The sequence below is a fragment of the Lithobates pipiens genome, unplaced genomic scaffold (assembly GCF_037356315.1).
Source record: "Lithobates pipiens isolate NorthernLeopardFrog02 unplaced genomic scaffold, aLitPip1_a1.2 Scaffold_4, whole genome shotgun sequence".
Lineage (NCBI taxonomy): Eukaryota > Metazoa > Chordata > Amphibia > Anura > Ranidae > Lithobates > Lithobates pipiens.
In genome coordinates, this window is record NW_027507852.1 from 1102166 (window position 1) to 1122802 (window position 20637).

At 41.7% G+C, this 20637-nt stretch overlaps 1 protein-coding gene across 1 annotated transcript; it reads left to right on the plus strand.

Moving 5' to 3' along the window:
- The first annotated feature begins 7513 nt into the window (after positions 1–7513).
- Positions 7514–15181, plus strand: LOC143956682 (G-protein coupled receptor 4-like). Its single transcript, XM_077466875.1, has 2 exons — positions 7514–7736; positions 11679–15181. The coding sequence occupies exon 2, from the start codon at positions 11694–11696 to the stop codon at positions 12666–12668; it is 975 nt and encodes a 324-aa protein (XP_077323001.1). The 5' UTR covers positions 7514–7736; positions 11679–11693; the 3' UTR covers positions 12669–15181.
- The last annotated feature ends 5456 nt before the right edge of the window (positions 15182–20637 follow it).

Here is a 20637-nt window from a genome sequence, read left to right on the forward strand (position 1 = left end):
AGATGTTTATGGTTTGCAAATCATTTAAAGTGTATGTTTCCCCAACACTTCATATTTCATGTGTCTGTTCTATCATATAATTGTATTAAAATTATCCTGTTCTCTATGCATTGCTTCATTTATAAGAAATATCTGGCAATCCTTGCTTTCCTATTTCAAACTGACCATGCTACGCATGGAAGCACATCCAACCCCATGTGGTCAGTTTGCTGCTTTGCAAAGCCCCATGTCCAGCTCTTGCCTGGAGAAAGGTGTACTACTGCTTCTCTGCCTCCTGTTGACACCCCCTGCTATTCACTGAGAAAATCAGTGTACTACAGGTTCTTTGCCTCGTGCTTACATGCCCCCCTGCCCAGCTCTTTGCTAGGAAGATCACTGTGCTGCTGTTTCTCTGCCACCTGCTAACATAATCTCTAGCATAGCTTTCCACTGGGAAGATCAGTGTACTGCTGTTTCTCTGCTCCCTGCTGACATTCATCTCCTGCCCAGCTCCTCACTGGGAAGACCAGCGTACCCCTATTTCACTGCCTCCTGCTAAAGCCCCCCTCCCCACACCTCTTCACTAAACAAATTTGTGTACTGCTATTTCTGTGCTTCCTACTAATATGCTCCCTGCCCAGCTTTTTGCTAGGAAAATATTAGTGCAGTGCTGTTTCTCCACCTCCCGCTGACATGCCAACCTGCCCAGCTCTTCCCTAGGAAGATCAGTATACTGATGCTATATTGTACATTACACACTCCTGCACTATATACACTATATTGTTGTACATTACACAGACCTGAACTATATACACTATATCAGTGATGGCGAACCTTGGCACCCCAGATGTTTTGGAACTACATTTCCCATGATGCCCAGCTACACTGCAGAGTGCATGAGCATCATGGGAAATGTAGTTCCAAAACATCTGGGGTGCCAAGGTTCGCCATCACTGCACTATATTGTACATTACACACTCCTGCACTATATACACTATAGTGTACATTACACACTCCTGCACTATATACACTATATTGTACATTACACACTCCTGCACTATATACACTATATTGTACATTACACACGCCTGCACTATATACACTGTATTGTACATTACACATGCCTGCACTACATACACTATATTGTACATTACACACGCCTGCACTATATACACTGTATTGTACATTACACACGCCTGCACTATATACACTATATTGTACATTACACATGCCTGCACTATATACACTGTATTGTACATTACACACACCTAAACTACATACACTATATTGTACATTACACACGCCTGCACTATATACACTATATTGTACATTACACATGCCTGCACTACATACACTATATTGTACATTACACACACCTGCACTATATACACTATATTGTACATTACACACGCCTGCACTATATACACTGTATTGTACATTACACACTCCTGCACTATATACACTATATTGTACATTACACACGCCTGCACTACATACACTATATTGTAAATTACACACGCCTGCACTATATACACTATATTGTACATTAAACATGCCTGCACTACATACACTATATTGTACATTACACACGCATGCACTATATACACTATATTGTACATTACACACGCCTGCACTATATACACTATATTGTACATTACACACGCCTGCACTATATACACTATATTGTACATTACACATGCCTGCACTATATACACTATATTGTACATTACACACGCCTGCACTACATACATAGTATTGTACATTACACACTCCTGCACTATATACACTATATTGTACATTACACACACCTGCACTATATACACTATATTGTACATTACACACTCCTGCACTATATACACTATATTGTACATTACACACACCTGCACTACATACACTATATTGTACATTACACACACCTGCACTATATACACTATATTGTACATTACACACGCCTGCACTATATACACTGTATTGTACATTACACACGCCTGCACTACATACACTATATTGTACATTACACATGCCTGCACTACATATACTATATTGTACATTACACACGCATGCACTATATACACTATATTGTACATTACACATGCCTGCACTATATACACTATATTGTACATTACACACACCTGCACTATATACACTATATTGTACATTACACACGCCTGCACTATATACACTATATTGTACATTACACACGCCTGCACTATATACACTATATTGTACATTACACACGCCTGCACTATATACACTGTATTGTAAATTACACACGCATGCACTATACACTATATTGTACATTACACACGCCTGCACTACATACATAGTATTGTACATTACACACGCCTGCACTATATACACTATATTGTACATTACATACACCTGCACTATATACACTATATTGTACATTACACACGCCTGCACTATATACACTATATTGTACATTACACACGCCTGCACTATATACACTGTATTGTAAATTACACACGCATGCACTATATACACTATATTGTACATTACACACGCCTGCACTACATACATAGTATTGTACATTACACACGCCTGCACTATATACACTATATTGTACATTACATACACCTGCACTATATACACTATATTGTACATTACACACGCCTGCACTATATACACTGTATTGTACATTACACATGCCTGCACTATATACACTATATTGTACATTACACACGCCTGCACTATATACACTATATTGTACATTACACACTCCTGCACTATATACACTATATTGTACATTACACACTCCTGCACTATATACACTATATTGTACATTACACACACCTGCACTATATGCAATTGGCTAAGCCCACTGTTCACCGCTGTGCGTGCCGCATTACTACTCCCCTAGGGCACAAAGAGGTGTCCCAGGTATTTTACAATCTCATAGTGTATGCTCCAAAAAAAAATTCCAAGCCCTGCTGAAGTGTTCGGGTTTACCTTGAAGAAAAGGTGGTAACCCTAACACCAACCACCAGCCAACATTTCTCAATCCTCCATTTTTTTGCCATGTACTCCCCAATGGGGTGATGTTAATTCTCAAAAGAGTAGAGTAGGAGCTGGGCCACAGGCAGCACAGAGGCAGCCTGAAAACGTCTGCAAATGCAATAAAAGATGCATATAGCGTACTTGTTTAGGTGGGGGGGGGGGGGGGTGTTTTTAAAGATAGTATGACAATAACTTTTCACGTATTTCTTCTTTCTGCTGGAGGAAGTGGCGATGTAAAATAAAACCAAATAATTCTGAGACTGCAGACAGAAGTTTCCTACCTAAACCAGAGACTGAGCAGAGGCTACATATTTCCATGTATACATGAGGCTACATGATCTGTGGGTTCAGGTACTGTGCCTTGTCTTATCTTATAGAGGAAGGTAAGTGAGGACAGCAGGGACATTGAATAACCTGAGGCTAGTTTTATTATAAGGAGAATCTGTCATATTTAAGGCTAGATCAGAGTATTGTAGAGCAGGTAAGGATACTGCATACCATTTTACCTCTTTATTCTACTTTGATATTGCCGAAAAAGTTGTGACAGCATTTTGGACTCTTCAAGGGATCTTCCATTATATCAACAAAGTTTTACCCTTAGAAATCTCCATAGGCGACATTTAAAAAATTCTACCGGTTGCATGTTTTGCACTACAGAGGAGGTCTAGGGCTAGAATTATTGCTCTCACTCTACCGATCGCGGCGATACCTCACATGTGTGGTTTGAACACCGTTTTCATATGCGGGCACTACTACTAATTTTATTTATTTTTTTCTTATTTATATTACCTTTTACTTTTTATTTTTACATTGTTTTTTTTTTTTAAATCTGTCAATTTTATTCCTATTACAAGAAGGAATGTAAACATCCCTTGTAATAGAAAAAAAGCAGGACAGGACCTCTTAAATATGAGATCTGAGGTCAAAAAGACCTCAGAGCTCATATTTACACTAAACTGCAATAAAATAAAAAAATTGTCATTTAACCACTTAAGCCCCGAACCATTTTGCTGGCCAAGGACCAGACCACTTTTTGCGATTCGGCAGTGCACCGCTTTAATTGACAATTGTGCGGTCGGCGGTGGGTCCCAAACAAAATTGATGTCCTTTTTTCCCCACAAATAGAGCTTTCTTTTGGTGGTATTTGATCACCTCTGCGGTTTTGATTTTTTGCACTATAAACAAAAAAAGAGCGTCAATTTTGAAAAAAAGCATTATTTTTTACATTTTGCTATAATAAATATCCCCCAAAAATATATAAAAAAACTGACTGCGACATTATGGTGGACACATCGGACATTTTTGATAAATTCTTGGGACCATTGTCATTTATACAGCAATCAGTGCTATACAAATGTGTAAATGACACTGGCAGTGAAGGGGTTAACCACTATGTGGCAGTGTAGGGGTTAAGTGAGCCCTATGGAGTGTTTCTAACTGTGGCGCAGCGATCAAATCCACAGGACCCGTAATCAGATTCACGGAGGTCCCGGTGCGTGTACGCGATGACACGGTGGCAAATTTAAAGGGATGTACCTGTACTCCCATTTGCCTGTCCGTGCCATTCTGCTGACGTACATCAGCGTGTGCCGGTCGGGAAGCGGTTAAAAAAAAATGCCCCTTTAAGAGCTATGGTCAGAAGTGACATTATGACGTTGCTTTCGCCCTGCAGTGTCATGGAGATGGGTGGGGGCCATATTCCCCTCACTCGTCTCCACGTGCACCCAGGAGACAGAAGTGATCTCCTCCACCGCTGCCGACGGCTCCGGTAAGCGGCAGAGGGCACGGATCGCGGCGGGAGGGGGCGCCCCTCTCCCGCCATAGATAAAAGTGATCTTGCAGCGAATCCACCGCAGAGACCACTTTTATCTTGTACCAGACCGCTGGCCGAACGTGGGGATACTGGGGTTATGGCAGCTAGCTGCTGCCATAACGATATCCTTCCCCAAAGTAGGAACGTACATCAGCGTGCGGCGGTCCGGAAGTGGTTAAGGGTTTTTTTTAAAATTAAAAACATGTTATACTTACCTGCTCTGTGAAATGGGTTTGCACGGAGCAGCCCTGATCCTCTTCTTATTAGGTCCCCCCTCAGTGCTCTTAGCTCCTCCCCCTGACCATTGCCCCCAATAGCAAGCCGCTTGCTTTGGGGGCACAGGTGCGTGTTCGTTCCTGAGCCCTGCTCTATGTGTCCATAAGGTTGGGTTCACACTGGAGATCGCAGCGGCTCACAGCAGGAATCTGGTGCATCTCCATTCACTGTTATAGGTCCGATTTCAGCCCAAATTTCTGGCGGAATTCAGACCTGAAATGGACCAAAAGACGTACAGGACTCCTGTGCAATTTCCACCAGAGCTGCTGCGGAGATGTGTGAACCGACTTCATTGAGAGCCGATCACAATCTCCTGCTATGGGAATTGGATGCGTGGAAACCCACATCCAATGTGTGAACCCAGCCTAAGACTCACTCACTCTCTCCTCATTGGGTCACTGGCCATGATTGACAGCCTTGCAAGCCATGGCTCCCACTGCTGTCTCAGCCAATGAGGAGAAAGGGAGCCGAGACAGTTGAGGCTCCCATGCACATCGCTGGATCGAGAGGGGGCTCAGGTTAGTATTGGGGGACTGTAGGGGGAGCAGCACATGGAAGATTATTTGCTTTCATGCATATGCATGAAGGAAAAAAAAATAGTGGGTCCTGATACCACTTTTTTAAGGCTGAGTACAAGTACCGATACTTTTTTTCCAATACTTGCTGATATCGATTACCAATACTTTATTTTTATGTCACGTGACAGTTTTCAAAGCACAATACAGATTGGCTGGGCACTAATGGATGGACACTGATTGATGGAACAGACTGATGGGCACTGACTGATGGCTGGCACTGATGGATGGCACTGACAGGTGGCTGGCACTGATGACTGCCACTGGTAGGCGGCACTTATGGGCATTGGGCACTGGTAGTTGGCATTTATGGGCACTGATAGGCAGGCACTGAAATGCAGCCAGCAATAAATGACATGAGAAGAAAGGAATGGTATGCTGCCTGCGACTCTTATCTTAGTACTCTTTGCACTCAGCTGGATAAAAGCAACAGCAGACATTTTGTTAACACCCAGCCTGAACTATGTGGGTTGGATGTAACAAGATGTCCGCTGCTGGCTTACTGCAGCCGAGTGCAGGGTGTACCAAGATGGGCATCGGGATGTTCAACTGCTGACAACGACATGGAGCGTCACTTCCATTACTGAATGTGACAGCTCCAATCACCGATCCCGATGGATAATGCGGCTGCTCCCTGTACCCTGCCAGCTTACCTAGTTCCAATGCTTGAAGACTCACTCTGCCCGCTGACTCCGCCTGCTGACTTCTAGTTGTGCCACCTCTAGCAGGTTTCGCATTAGGCACGGGAGCATTTATACGAGTACAAGTAATCGCACAAATGCTTGGTATCGGTCCCAATACTGATACTAGTATCGGTATCGGGACAACCCTAGTAAAAATCCTTCAGCTTTTACAACCACTTTAAATCTACTCGCACCCCCCATTCTAAGCCTATTCTATCTACCCTGTGAAAGAAAAGATACCTATACTTACCTATTCTGAGGGCACACTGGTCCAGTTACATGAATGGGTCCCAGCTCTGGCTTCAGTGTAGAGGAGGGACAGCCAACAACAGATGCCCCATAGTTAGCCTATAGGTGAGATCATCGCCCAGGATCTACAGCAGTTATTGGCTATCATGTGACTGGACCAGAACACCCTCAGCATAGGTAAGTATGCACATCTTTCCTTTACAGGATAGTTAGAACAGGCTTAGAATGTAGGTGGGCGTACATTTAAGTATAGGTAGTGTTTGACTGATCTTCCACTTTAATTTTGCAAAGTCTAAAGTCGATTTTACAAAGGTTGTGCAAAGTGTATGGAAACCCTTATGGTGTCCATACATGCTTCAATAAATGATTTAAAATACTTTTCTGATCAATCTCACTCGATAGAGATAATCAATCTATAGTGTACAACCCATTTAATCGATAGGCCAAACAAAAGGAATGGATTTCAAGCGATGTTTTGAAGATATGATTGCAAACATGTGATGCAATCTCATAACCTGACTGAAATACAATTGAATTCTTGACCAAAGCATGTCAGTGCTGTCAACCATTACAAAACGATCAATAGTGTTCCTCCCTGGGTGATGGACTCCGTTTGATCAGATCTGGCCTAAATTGATTGGCCTGGAAGTTTTGCCTATTCAATTGTGTACAGATCCAATCCCTTTGATCGAACCGCACATTAATGGAATAATAAAAATTGAAGTGTGTATGGCTACCAGTAAGCTTAGGGGTTAAGCAACAAGGGCCAGGTTAAAGTGTTGGGTAAACTGTAAGGATTCTAGATAGCATTAAATTAAATGTAAACCCTAATGACAGTTTGTTAAAACAATATATCATATATAATTGTCTTTTTTTTTTTTTTAATATGATCTCCCACATCCTCTTTGTAGCCACTCACTGTCTACATGTACTCCAGTGATGGTTTCGTGATGATTCTCAGGGCTGGTTTCCTGATAGTGACAGTAGACCATGCATGCAAAGTGAAAACAGTCGCTTGTCCTTTCCATTGGAAGTCCCTGTGACATTGTGACAACGCAAAGAACAATTTGGAGACAGGGACGGAGCATTGTTATACTATAACAGGACGTGACTGCATGAGGACCTTCATGGCAAGATCACCAGGTATGATTTTAATTTAAGCTACAGATTGAAATATATTAAAATGACTTTTGAAATTACATTGATATGTTTTAAGTAAAAAAAAAAAAAAAACAGAGCACATACATTTAAGCAAACTAACATTTCACATGTACTGCAATAAATAAATAGCAGTGAGCACTGCTTATTGGATCATACTATTCAGAAGCAGCATGTCTTACCAGGGGCGGACTGACCATTTGGCCACTCGGGCACTGCCCGAGGGCCCTGGGCCACTAGGGGGCCCCATCAGGGTTGCCAGCCTCATAAAACCAGGGACAGTATGTAAAAATCTGTGTTTTTTTTACATCTGTCTCTGAAATGCCCTTTACCGACATCCTTTTGGTCTAAAAATCCTGAGATTATAGCTGCCCCACCTCTCCAGTACCTTCTCAGCCAATAGAAACATGTCTGCATATACTGTGTGTACATGTATGTGTATACTGTGTGATTGTATACTGTGTGTGTATACTGTGTGGCCCCATAATCTCTGATTGCCTGGGGGCCCCATAATCTCCTATTGCCCGGGGCCCCAGGAGTTGTCAGTCCGCCCCTGTGTCTTACCTCCAGGATTTTAGGCAACTTAGTAAGGCTTTTCAGTTTGTTGAAGTCTATATAAATTTGCAGATCAGGCAGTGCAAATTAACACTGATTCATTTTTAAAAACAGTAGCCAGCAATCATAAGGTATATCAGTAATATCATAGGTTACACAGCATACAGTATGAAAAAATTTCCATAAAACTTTGATTACAAAAAAAACCAAAAAACAGTAGCCAGGAAGGAGACGTCATTTACCGGCAATTCAATTTAAAATTCTTTTTTCCTTAAAAAGAGGAAGAAAAAAATAACTGCTCTGGGAATTTTTAAAAACTTTATTTTTTTATTTTTTTGCATTGGTACATGTCCTCCAGGGTAGTGCAACCCCCTTTTTATAATGTTTGGGGGTTATTAGTAATATTCGTGAAAAAAACAAAAACGCAAATTTTACAAGTATATGAGAAATGTCAGAATTTGCCTGGGCAGCAAGTGGTTAAAGTGAGAGCCAAAATAAAATATGACAATTGCAGACTGTCCCTAGCATTAAGTCCCCCTTTGTAACATTGTTTTATTACTTATTGATTCTACCAGTCATTTTCCACTTTCTTTAACACTATTTTCTTCTACATTGAAATAGCACAGGTGTGTGCGTGCGTGTAGTGGCTGCTTTGTATCCATAACAGTAAGAGGAGAGTCATTGTATGTTTATTATGGAAGTTTTTGCTTTTAAAGAAGTTCTTTCCTAACAAGATAGCAGTAGTAAAAATAAAAAATAAATTCTCTATATCCCAAAGTACATCCCTATCTAATGAAGTAAATTCATAGCTTTTAATGGTGCATTACAGTTAGCATATGGACCAGGAGAAAGTACCAACTACTCATTTATACATATCTGAGCTATTGTTGATGTAGTTAAAGATGTTGTAAACTAAAAAAAAAAAAAAAAAAAACCTGTAAGACAACGGCATAATGAGCTAGCATGTATCGCATACTAGCTCATTATGAAATACTTACCTTAGAACTAAGCCTTCTAGCGGCGCCCGCACCCTGCTGAGACAGCTGACATCTTTCCTGGAGTTACTTTTGGGTTCGTGGGCTCCAGCGCTGTGAGTGACCGGATCCGCAACGATGTCACTCCCGCGCATGTGCACGGGTGCCGCCATTGATGGCACAGGGCTCGGAAAGAACGGCACCCGTGGCTCTTCCTTCATGATGTCACTGGCTACATGTAATGTAAATATCTCCTAAAAGGTACATGTTTAGGAGATATTTACAATACCTATAGTTAAGCTTTATTATAGGCTTTCCTATAGGTAAATGTCATCAAAGGAAGTTTACTTCCTCTTTAAGGCTGTTGTATGCATATCTTGTGTACAGTAATGCCACACCAAACAGAAACCTATACTGATAGAAATATATAGGTTGCTATTACTGAGCTCTCCTATTAAAAATGCTAGTTGCCTGTCATTCTTATCCTCCGTCTCCTATTGAGTCACTAACCCAACATAAGCACAGAGATCAGAAGGTCTGACCCCATGGGGTGGTTTTTCAAAAAGGGCAATAGACTCCACTTTGCAAAGTGCAGTTGCATTCTGCAAGAGCAGTTGTTCCAGAGCTTAGTAAATGAGGGGAAGCTCTGCTAACTTCCATCATCCAAATCATGTGCAAGCAAAAATGCAGTTTTTTGTTCTTGCTCGAGTTTGCTAATTCTTTGCAAAGCTAAGACTTACCTCATTTACTAAGCTCTGGAGCAGCTGCACTTGCAGAGTGCAATTTTTCCTTTAGACCCCTTTCACACTGCGGCAGTTTTCAGGCATTTTAGATCTGGAAATAGCGCCTGTAAAGCACCTGAAATCTGTCTCCCATTCATTATAATGAGTGCTTTCACACCCGGGTGGTGTGCTTGCGGGACGTTAGAAAAATTCCTGCAGGCAGCATCTTTGGGGTGGTTTGCAAGCTCTGTATGCAGCGCTACCAAAACGCCCTTGCCCATTGCAATGAATGGTAAGTGCTTCTGAAGCACCTGAAAAGCGTTTCGGAAGCGCTGCAACGTGGGATTTTTTAACCCCTTCTTTGGGGTTAAAAGCTCCTCGCTAGCGGCCAAAAAGCGCAGCAAAAGAGCCACTAAAACCCTGCTTAAATGTGCGGTGCTTTACGGTGAACACACAGGGGCCCCCGTCCCCCACACACACCTGTATATATGTCAGCGCCCCCCCACACCTGTATATATGTCAGACCCCCCCACACACCTGTATATATGTCAGCGCCCCCCCCCCCCCCCCACACACCTGTATATATGTCAGACCCCCCCACACACCTGTATATATGTCAGCGCCCCCCCACACACCTGTATATATGTCAGACCCCCCACACACCTGTATATATGTCAGCGCCCCCCCCACACACCTGTATATATGTCAGACCCCCCCCCCCCCCCCACACACACCTATATATTTGTCAGCCCCTCTCACACCTGTATATATGTCAGCACCCCCCACACACACACCTGTATATATGTCAGCACCCCCCACACACACACACCTGTATATATGTAAGCAGCCCCACCCTAAGGTTGCCACCTTTTCTTCAAGCCAAACCCGAACACTTTTGCAACACAGGGAATTTTTTAATTTCTTTTTTGCTGTAAACACTATAGGATTATTAAAGACCTGGGATACATTTGGGTGCCCAAGGAGAGTAGTAATATAATGCACAGAGTGCGCCTTGGCACACAGTGGCTGTGGCCAAATCACTCAGCCACAGCCTGGTCTGAATAATGTGTCCGGGTTTCAGGTGGACTGAAACCCGAACACATGATTCAAAACCCGAACTGTCCGGGTGAATCCTGGACAGGTGGCAACCCTACCCCCGTGTGAAAGTAAACCAACCCCTATGAGGTATATTTGTAGCATACTTGCTCAGTCAGTGACTTGCCACGCAACTGGCATTTTTAGAGTGCACAAGGATTAGAACACCTGGCAATTTTTATTGCTGACTGTCCCCATGGTAGGGAGATTCACCCCCTCTATTTGTCCTGTTTATCATTACCATTGAGAGTGAAAGCGATATAAAATCTCAAAAAAATAGCGTTGTCACCAGGAACAGAGGGGAAATCTTTCAGTGGGGATACTAGTTCTGGTGACTCTAGTGACAACCAGGGATTCCCTCATGTTCCTCTCACTACCTTGTTGTGGCTATGGGACAGGAAGTGAAAGGAAATTTCCCCAATGGGACACAGATGGCAACAAAGACTGTTAGGGGTTATAACCCTCCCTTTGCCTTCAGTTGTACATTAAATGCAATAAATCGTATGTACTAAACTGCAGCATTTGGCAGGTTATAGTCTAATACTGCACACTTTAATTTGATGTCATCTTTTTTTTTGCAGGTGCTTTTATTTAGGATGGCCACGAGTGTAATTTATAACCTGAACATCTCCATACAAGGTGTTTCTTATGGAAATGTATCTTCATGCAGCTCTACTTCAGCAGAATATGCAATTCTTCTCTCCTGTATCTATATTGGAAATACATTGTTGGGTCTAATACTCAGCGTTATGGTACTATGGGCAATATGGCCAGAGGTCAGAAGGTTACTGGGTCTGCCTTTCTATGCGGTCAATCTTCTGGGTGCTGCAATATTAGAATGTCTGGTTCTACCATTTGGAGTGAGTTATCTTTTGAACATCTTTACAGTTGGCTCCTTAGTCTGCCATGTTCTTCGTCTTATCCCCAAGATTGTACAAAGAACTGCTGCTGTATTTCTTGTTTGGATGTTTCTTGTTCGGTATATGGCCGTGAAGCAACCTCTGAAATATAAAAGACTTTCCTCCATTTGGGTATGTGGATCAGTCAGCTTTACCCTGTGGTCCATAGTGACAACCATTTCAGTTACTGAACAAGTGTTGACCGATACCAATACAAGCAAATGCTTTCCGTATTTCAGATTAGCAACAGAATGGGCTGTTCTTGACTTAATGCTCTCATTTATATTTAACTTTTCACCATTGAGTTTGCTTTGCCTCCTTGGCCACTTCATCTGCCGTGCCTTGAAGAACTCTCCCTCGGTTCCCAAAGAACAACAAGAAAGAATCAGAAAGATTCTCTATCTAGCTGCATTTAGTTTTGGGGCTCTTTTTTGTCCAATGCATATCGTTATGGTTTATCAGAGTATTCTTTTACTTTTAGGCTATTCCATATGTGAGGTCAGTCTAAAAGTTTTTCTTCCTTATCAGTTTACATTTGCTCTTAATAGCTTTGGTGTAGCAATCGTCCCTATTTTCTATGTCTTCAGCTCTAGTGCAGTAAATAGGAAACTTAGGGGGCTTCTAAAAGACAGACAAAAAAAGGTGAATGCAGACAAGGATCTTAAAAAGTAGCACACATTTACTAATTCTTTCAAAGTGGGAGCTGTGATCAACATAATCATGGATCAGGTTAGTTGGTTTAAAGTGGTTGTAAACGTCTGAAGCAAAAAATGAACAATGCATATCCTTCTCTAGTTTCTACTTGCCTCAATCTATAGCACTAAGTGTGGTTTCTGTCTGATCTCTTCTTTCTCTGCTATCTGCATGAGAGACTTCTGACAGTCTAACTTAACACCATAGGACCCTAGAAAACAGCCCCCCCCCCCCCCCCCAGCACACAATATGTAGTTAACTGTGCATGTTTCCCTATGGGACTGTGTAGAGGGGCGTGTGTCCATTGTTTCCTCTCTGGTCTCAGATTACACTCAGCTCCCTGCTCTATGCTGTGCAGTGTGTGGCATCAGATCACCACCCACTGCCCTCTTGATCTCAGAACTACTGTGTAAACTGTATGCCTTAGGAGGCTGCTGAGGACAGAAGGCTGCAGGTAAACTGGTACATTATATGTAGGAATATTTTTTTTTTCGCTATTTATCACCTGAGGCTAGTCACCTCAGTGGGTATAAGGGTTTAAAAGCACTTTTATATAAAACAAAAGTGGGAGTGAAAATATGAGGCAATAGCAATCATTATCCAACCACACCCACTGAAGACATTTGCACACATTGTTAGATATTGGATTACCTGTCAGATATTATTTCCAATATATTATTATTTCCAATATAGTAATAAGCTATATTTGTCAATTCCCAATTCAAAAAAAAATGGAGGCAGAAAAGGCATAAATTGCAAGAGGCACTTGGCTATGACAGGTATTTTAATTATTTACATATATGACTTTATATTAGGAGTTTAAACTATGTCTTAAAGCAAAATAAAGCTTGCTAATCCTTGGATGTGCTGGCTGCGTTCATTTTTTTATTCAGGCTTTTTTCCTCTTACGGGCCAATTTATATCATTGGTTAAGGCAGCCAATTTATTTGAATGGATTGTCTAATGAGCTAAAATGCACTAAAAAAGGTACACGCACAATTCTTTTTTAACAAAGCACACCACAACAAGCAGTAAGTGTGTTAACCTCCCTGGCGGAATGATTATGACAGATTTGTACGTCTCAAAGCGGTACAATGTTTTGCGTGGAAATGTGGTGTATTGTATTGTAGGCCTGTAATTCTTAGGAATAACTCACTTAAATATGTCCAAACAAGAGTCTAGTAGACATCCCGGGTATGATAAAGTTTGAAACACAAAATCATAAATTATAATATAATAAATAACTATAAATAATTATAAAAAATAATATAATAATAATAATAAAATGAATTTCCTCACAATTCACTATCGCTCAATTTTGCAAGTGTTCTAATTTACTATTGTTGCTTTGTAGCTGGTCTAAAACCACTTTTGATGTAGAAGGACACTTTTTGGTTGCCATGGACAATCTCAAGTTTCTAGGCAGAAAGAACGGTATATATAATTTGAAAGTGCATGCAGGGCACTGGACAAAAGGGAGGTGAAATTATTTGATACAGTAATTGATACAGTAATGCAATCTTACAGATTACAGTGTGCTGTATGTGTTATGTATTTTACACCCTTTTTGAATTTGCCGCCGGGCTCCACCCCCATGCGTCACGATGCTTGCAGGGAACGGAGCCCGGAACACAGAGCATCGGGCAGATGATCTGGCAGGGGAACATTACAGGATCCTGGGGACAAGGTGATTACCGCCCGGATCGGTGGCCGTATATATAGCACCTCCCCAGACACAGTTCTCCCTACCACACAGTTGGATAGGCTGCACTTCACAGGAACTTCTTCCTCTTATGCCCACACCCCAGGTACTTACCATGTTATCCTTTCACAATGCCTTTTTCAATTAGTCATCTCTTACCTATTGTGTCTTGATGCCTTGGAACTGGTCATGGTGTTTTCAGTATACTTTTTTCCTTATTCTTGTCTCCTTGGTTCGTGGTTCACCACTTAAAACCTCACTTGCACATGGATTCACTGTCACCGTGGTCTTATCTTACTATTTATTTTCAACTCAACCTATTTGTATACTACCTTATTCATGGATATTATTATTATTTTTATTTAACACAGAATCGTTGAATATTCTTACTTTTCCTCACTTTCATACACCATGAAGATTGGGGATCTGTGTTCTGGGGACCCTGGGTGTGTGCCCTGCTGATGCGCGACATTTGAGTACCTCAGCTCCCGGGAAAGACAAATCTTTCTGGCCCTGGTTCCATACTTACTTTACATCAATATACTTAATTTCATGGAAGTATTCAGGATTGGCAATTTTGCCTGTTCCTGTTACTTTTGGTGCCATATTAGACTAATTATATCCTATATTTTGTAGATACTTTTGAGCATCCGCCCCTGAGGAAGTGTGCTATACACGAAATGCGTTGGAAATCTAGTATGCAGTCATATGCCTGCCAATAGGAACCTATCCAGACCTACTATCTACATCTCATGCTGCTTACACTATTTCCATACGTTTATAACATTGCAATGTGTTGTGATGATGACATGTCTATATATATATATATATATATATATATATATATATATATATATATATATATATATATATATATATATATATATATATATATATATATGAACATTTACTTATCAATTCATTTTATACTCCATTCCGTGAAGCCAATATGCATGCAATCATGTTATCTTGATGATCATGCACTGGGTGCATGTGTATATAAATGTAATTATTTTTTACATATTCTTGTAGAATTGTTATGTACTTGTATATCCATTCATGCAAATTAAATGCTTTTACAACCTAACCTCCACTAGTCAATTGCCTCATCTAAAATCCCAATCTCCCTTTTCTTGTGTACCTGAACCAGGGATGGAGGCACATGTATATGTGAACCATACAAAGTCTTAAAATGTCCCCCTCATATTTTATTGGGGACAAGGTAAGTTACCTGGACCAGGATTCTGCAATGCAATCCCGAGTGTGGCTCAGGGTTACCGCTAATGGTACTGAAATTTAACCCCGAGACACACTCGGGATTACCGCCAGGAGAGTTAAAGTATACCTGAAGGCAAAACTTTTTGTTTTGTTTTGGATAGAATGAAGATGGATTAGCACCACTGTCAGTTTTTATTGCTGTCTGTGCCCCGTTAGAAAGATTCATCCTCTCTATTTGCCCTGTTTACCATTATCATTGAAAGTGAAAGTAAAGAAAATCCTTCATTTTGTGTTGTCCCCAGAAAAGTAATAGAGGAGAAATCTTCTAATGCAACATTAGTTCTGATGGCCTGGGGGTCCCCAAAATATTCCCTATGATACTATAGTGCTATCTAGTTTTTGGAGTTAGGAAATGTTTCCCTCAAATAAATTGATGTAAGAAGATGATGGAAGAGATAGGAGGTCCTGAAGAAGTGAGAAATTCTGTGAAATGCGTCGATCTTATTTCTATATCTCGACCAAAGTCATGAATGTTTGCAGTAGATGATAATTGTTGTTATTCAATACACAAGCAGCTATACAAAATTTATTTTTTATATATTTTATTGGTAGAAATAAAATTTCGTATTTTTTTTATTACTGTATTTTTGTGTTCACTGGAGGGGTATTTAAAGTCCTACTACCTACATTTTTGCTACATGATCTTCCCAGTGAATAGCTGTGCAGTGGGGGCGTGTCAAGTGTAATCATTGGAGGAGAGCCAGCTGAGTTCCCAGCGCAAGTAGAGAACTGACCACAGTGTGTTCTGCTTAGTCTTCTCATTTTTTTTTAAATAGGAAAACAGAGGGACTGGTAGGAACATCAGGGATTTCACATAAAGGAAGCAATACAAAGAGAACAGGATACTTTTTCATACAAGTACATGGTACAGCAGGCGCATATCTGAAATATTTTGAGGTAACAAACACTTTAATGCATGGAGTTGCCAGCATTTTTAATCACTTCGCGCCCGCGCTATAGACAAAAGACATCTACAGCGTGGATGGCAATTGCCAGGAGGGCATCCCTGGACGTCCTCCTGTTTACTTCCCTAATGCACGCTGCCGCGGGCGTGCATCAGGAAAATTCTGTGTTGGCTGTGTCCCTTGGACGCAGCCAATCACAGATCGTGCTAAATGGCCAATCACAGCGGCCATTTAGCATGTGATCGGAGCTTCCAATGTGAAATGATCTCGTATGTAAACATATGAGAACATCTCTCATCGCTGGCTCTCCCTCCTCACACAGAGACAGCGTGTGAGGAGGGAGAGCGAATGGCTGCAGCGGTGAGTGAAAAATCTCACAACAAAGTGCCTACAGTGCCATCTGTTCCCAGTGCCACCTGTCCCCAGTGCCACCTATCTGCGCCAAATGTCCCCAGTGCCACCCATCATCGTCAACTGTCTCCAGTGCCACCCATCAGTGCCATCTGTCCCCAGTGCCATCTGTCCCCAGTGCCAACTGTCAGTGCCATCTGTCCCCAGTGCCACCTGTCTCCAGTGCCACCTGCCCCCAGTGCTACCTGCCATCTGTTATCAGTGTCATGTGTCATTGGTGCCATCTCTCATCAGTGTCACATATTAGTGCCATCTGTCATCAGTGCCACATATTAGTGCCATCTGTCATCAGTGTCACGTGTCGTCAGTGCACCATATCAGTGCCATCTGTCATCAGTGCCTCATCAGTGTCATGTGTCCTTGTCCTGGTGCTCCAGGGCCTTTAAAAGTGTAATAGGTAGTCAACAATGAAAGATGTGTAATTGATGCTTCTTGAACACGTGATGGTGCTCCCTGCATGTTGGACCTCTCTATGTGGCCAGGCTGAGGAAAAGTCCCACACATGTGCCATCGTAATACTCAGGAGGAGTAGCAGAATGTATTTTGGGGTGTCATTTGTGGTATACACATGCCATGTGAGAGAAATAACCTATTACAATGACAATTTTGTGTGAAAACAAAAATCTTCATTTTGAAAAAATTACAACATCAAAAAGCTCACCATGCCTCTTACTAAATACTTTGGAATGTCTACTTTCAAAAAAGGGGTCATTTGGGGGGTATTTGTACTTTCCTGGCTTGTTAGGGTCGCAAGAAATGAGATAGGCCATCAGTACATCAGGTGTGATAAATTTTTTATGATTTGCACCACAGCTTGTAGACTCTCTAACTTTCACGAAGACCAAATAATATCCACTAATTTGGGTTATTTTTACCAAAGATATGTAGCAGTATATATTGTGGGCAAAATTTATTAAGAAAAATGTATAATTTGCAAAATTTTATCACAGAAACAAAGAAAAAAATATTTTTTTTTCAAAATTTTCAGTCTTTTTTCATTTATAGACCCAGGGGTGGTCAAATACCACCAAAAGAAAGCTCTATTTGTATGAAAAAAAAAGGACAAATCATTTGAGTACAGTATTACATGACTGAGTAATTGTCATTCAAAGTGTGAGAGCCAAGAAAGCTGAAAATTGGTCTGGGCAGGAGGGGGGTTTAAGTGCCTAGTAGGAAAGTGGTTAAAAGATTCTGTGTCTTTAAAAAATTAGTCTTACCTGCCTCTCACCGCCTTGCCATTCTGCCTATACATCCTTTTACTAACCTTAGTTTAATGGGCAACTTGATTCAGCCAAGCAGTGCTCTCAACCTTTCAACCTTTCATAACAAAATTATAAAACTGTAAGAGTACGATCTGTCAATTCTCTTAAGTTACTATATACTTACTGTTAACTTACTATACACTTGCAAAATAGACAGACCACCAATAAAGAAAAAGTTAAAGTGGTTATAAACTCTCCCCCACAACTTTGTCCTATGTAAATCAGCATAAAAAAACCCCTAATGAACACTGCTTGTAGATATCTCCTTAGTTGCTTAGTATTGTTGTAATCCTTTTTGTTCTTTAGAATGATGTCACTGAGCATGCCCAGATCTCCCATGATTTACGGCACACTCTCTATGTGCTTATCTATCTGTTATCAGGACTTCCTACGGCACACCACTGAAATCCCAGGAGGCTGCAGTATCATTCAGAGCTCCCTCCTACACACCATGTGACCATGTGACATCACATGCAGTGTAAACCTGGCCATTACTGCTACTGTTGAAGCTGATAAGACTGACAGAGGCAAACATTAGACAATCGGCACAAGTAAACACTATGAAATAAAGCAAGTCAGCTATGAGCAGGGATGCAGGGTTGCCATAGAAACGGATTGAGAAGGAGGTTTGGTTAACGGTACAGGAAGTGCTCAATGTAAGGGCGGAAATACACTCCACTGTGGACTCAGAAAACAATACTTAAGATAGCACTGCCTAACCCCTGGAAACAAGTTTTTCAAAGTTTCTTTAACCACTGAAGGACCGCCGTATTGCCATTGTACGTCATTACAATGGCACCGGCAGGCACAAGCACGTACAAATACGTGCCTGCCTTCCAGCGGGTGGGGGGTCCGATCGGACCCCCTCCCGCTGGATACGGCGGTCCGGTTCGCTTCAGGAGCGATCCGAGATGAGGGGATGGCCGTTGGTTTCTGGCCATCCCCTTTTGATCGCTCCTGGCGAATGAGAAGCTTCCTCCCACTGTGTATTGTATACACAGGCAGGGAGGAAGTGATGTCATTCTCCTCAGGGCGATCTTTTTGACCGGACTACGAGGAGAAGACAAAGTAAGTGTGCACCAACAATACACTGACATGTAGGCACACACAGGCACACAAAGCCAAAGGTTCACCGCCAGGTTTTTAAATCGCTAGGTACCCCGATATACTACCCAATAATGGTTTTAACCCCCTGATTGCCCCTAGTTAACCCTTTCACCCCCTTTTGCCAGTGTCACTAAGCGATCAATTTTCTGATCACTGCATTAGTGTCGCTAGTGTCGCTAGGTAGCTAGTTATTTTTTTAGGTTCACCGCCAGGTTTTTATAGCGCTAGGTACCCCGATATACTACCCAATAATGGTTTTAACCCCCTGATTGCCCCTAGTTAACCCTTTCACCCCCTTTTGCCAGTATCACTAAGCGATCGTTTTTCTGATCGCTGCATTAGTGTCACTAGTGCCGCTAGGTAGCTAGTTATTTTTTTAGGTTCACCGCCAGGTTTTTATAGCACTAGGTACCCCGATATACTACCCAATAATGGTTTTAACCCCCTGATTGCCCCTAGTTAACACTTTCACCCCCTTTTGCCAGTGTCACTAAGCGATCATTTTTCTGATCGCTGCATTAGTGTCGCTAGGTAGCTAGTTTTTTTTTAGGTTCATCGCCAGGTTTTTATAGCGCTAGGTACCCCAATATACTACCCAATAATGGTTTTAACCCCCTGATTGCCCCTAGTTAACCCTTTCACCCCCTTTTGCCAGTGTCACTAAGCGATCGTTTTTCTGATCGCTGCATTAGTGTCACTAGTGCCGCTAGGTAGCTAGTTATTTTTTTAGGTTCACCGCCAGGTTTTTATAGCGCTAGGTACCCCGATATACTACCCAATAATGGTTTTAACCCCCTGATTGCCCCTAGTTAACCCTTTCACCCCCTTTTGCCAGTGTCACTAAGCGATCGTTTTTCTGATCGCTGCATTAGTGTCACTAGTGTCGTTAGGTAGCTAGTTATTTTTTTAGGTTCACCGCCAGGTTTTTATAGCGTTAGGTACCCCCATATACTACCCAATAATGGTTTTAACCCCCAGATTGCCCCTAGTTAACCCTTTCACCAGCGATCACAGTATAAGTGTCACTGGTGACGCTGGTTAGCCAGTTAGTTATTTAGGTTCCCCGTCAGGTTTTTATATAGCGCCAGGGACCCCCATATACTACCTAATAAAAATTTGAACCCCCTGATTGCCCCTAGTTAACCCTTTCACCAGTGATCACCGTATAAGTGTTACGGGTGACCCTGGTTAGTTTGCTTTTTATATCATCAGGGCATCCACCATTTATTACCCGGCGGGTGATATCAATTAGGTTTTAGGGTCAGGGTCTGCGTCGCCCCAGG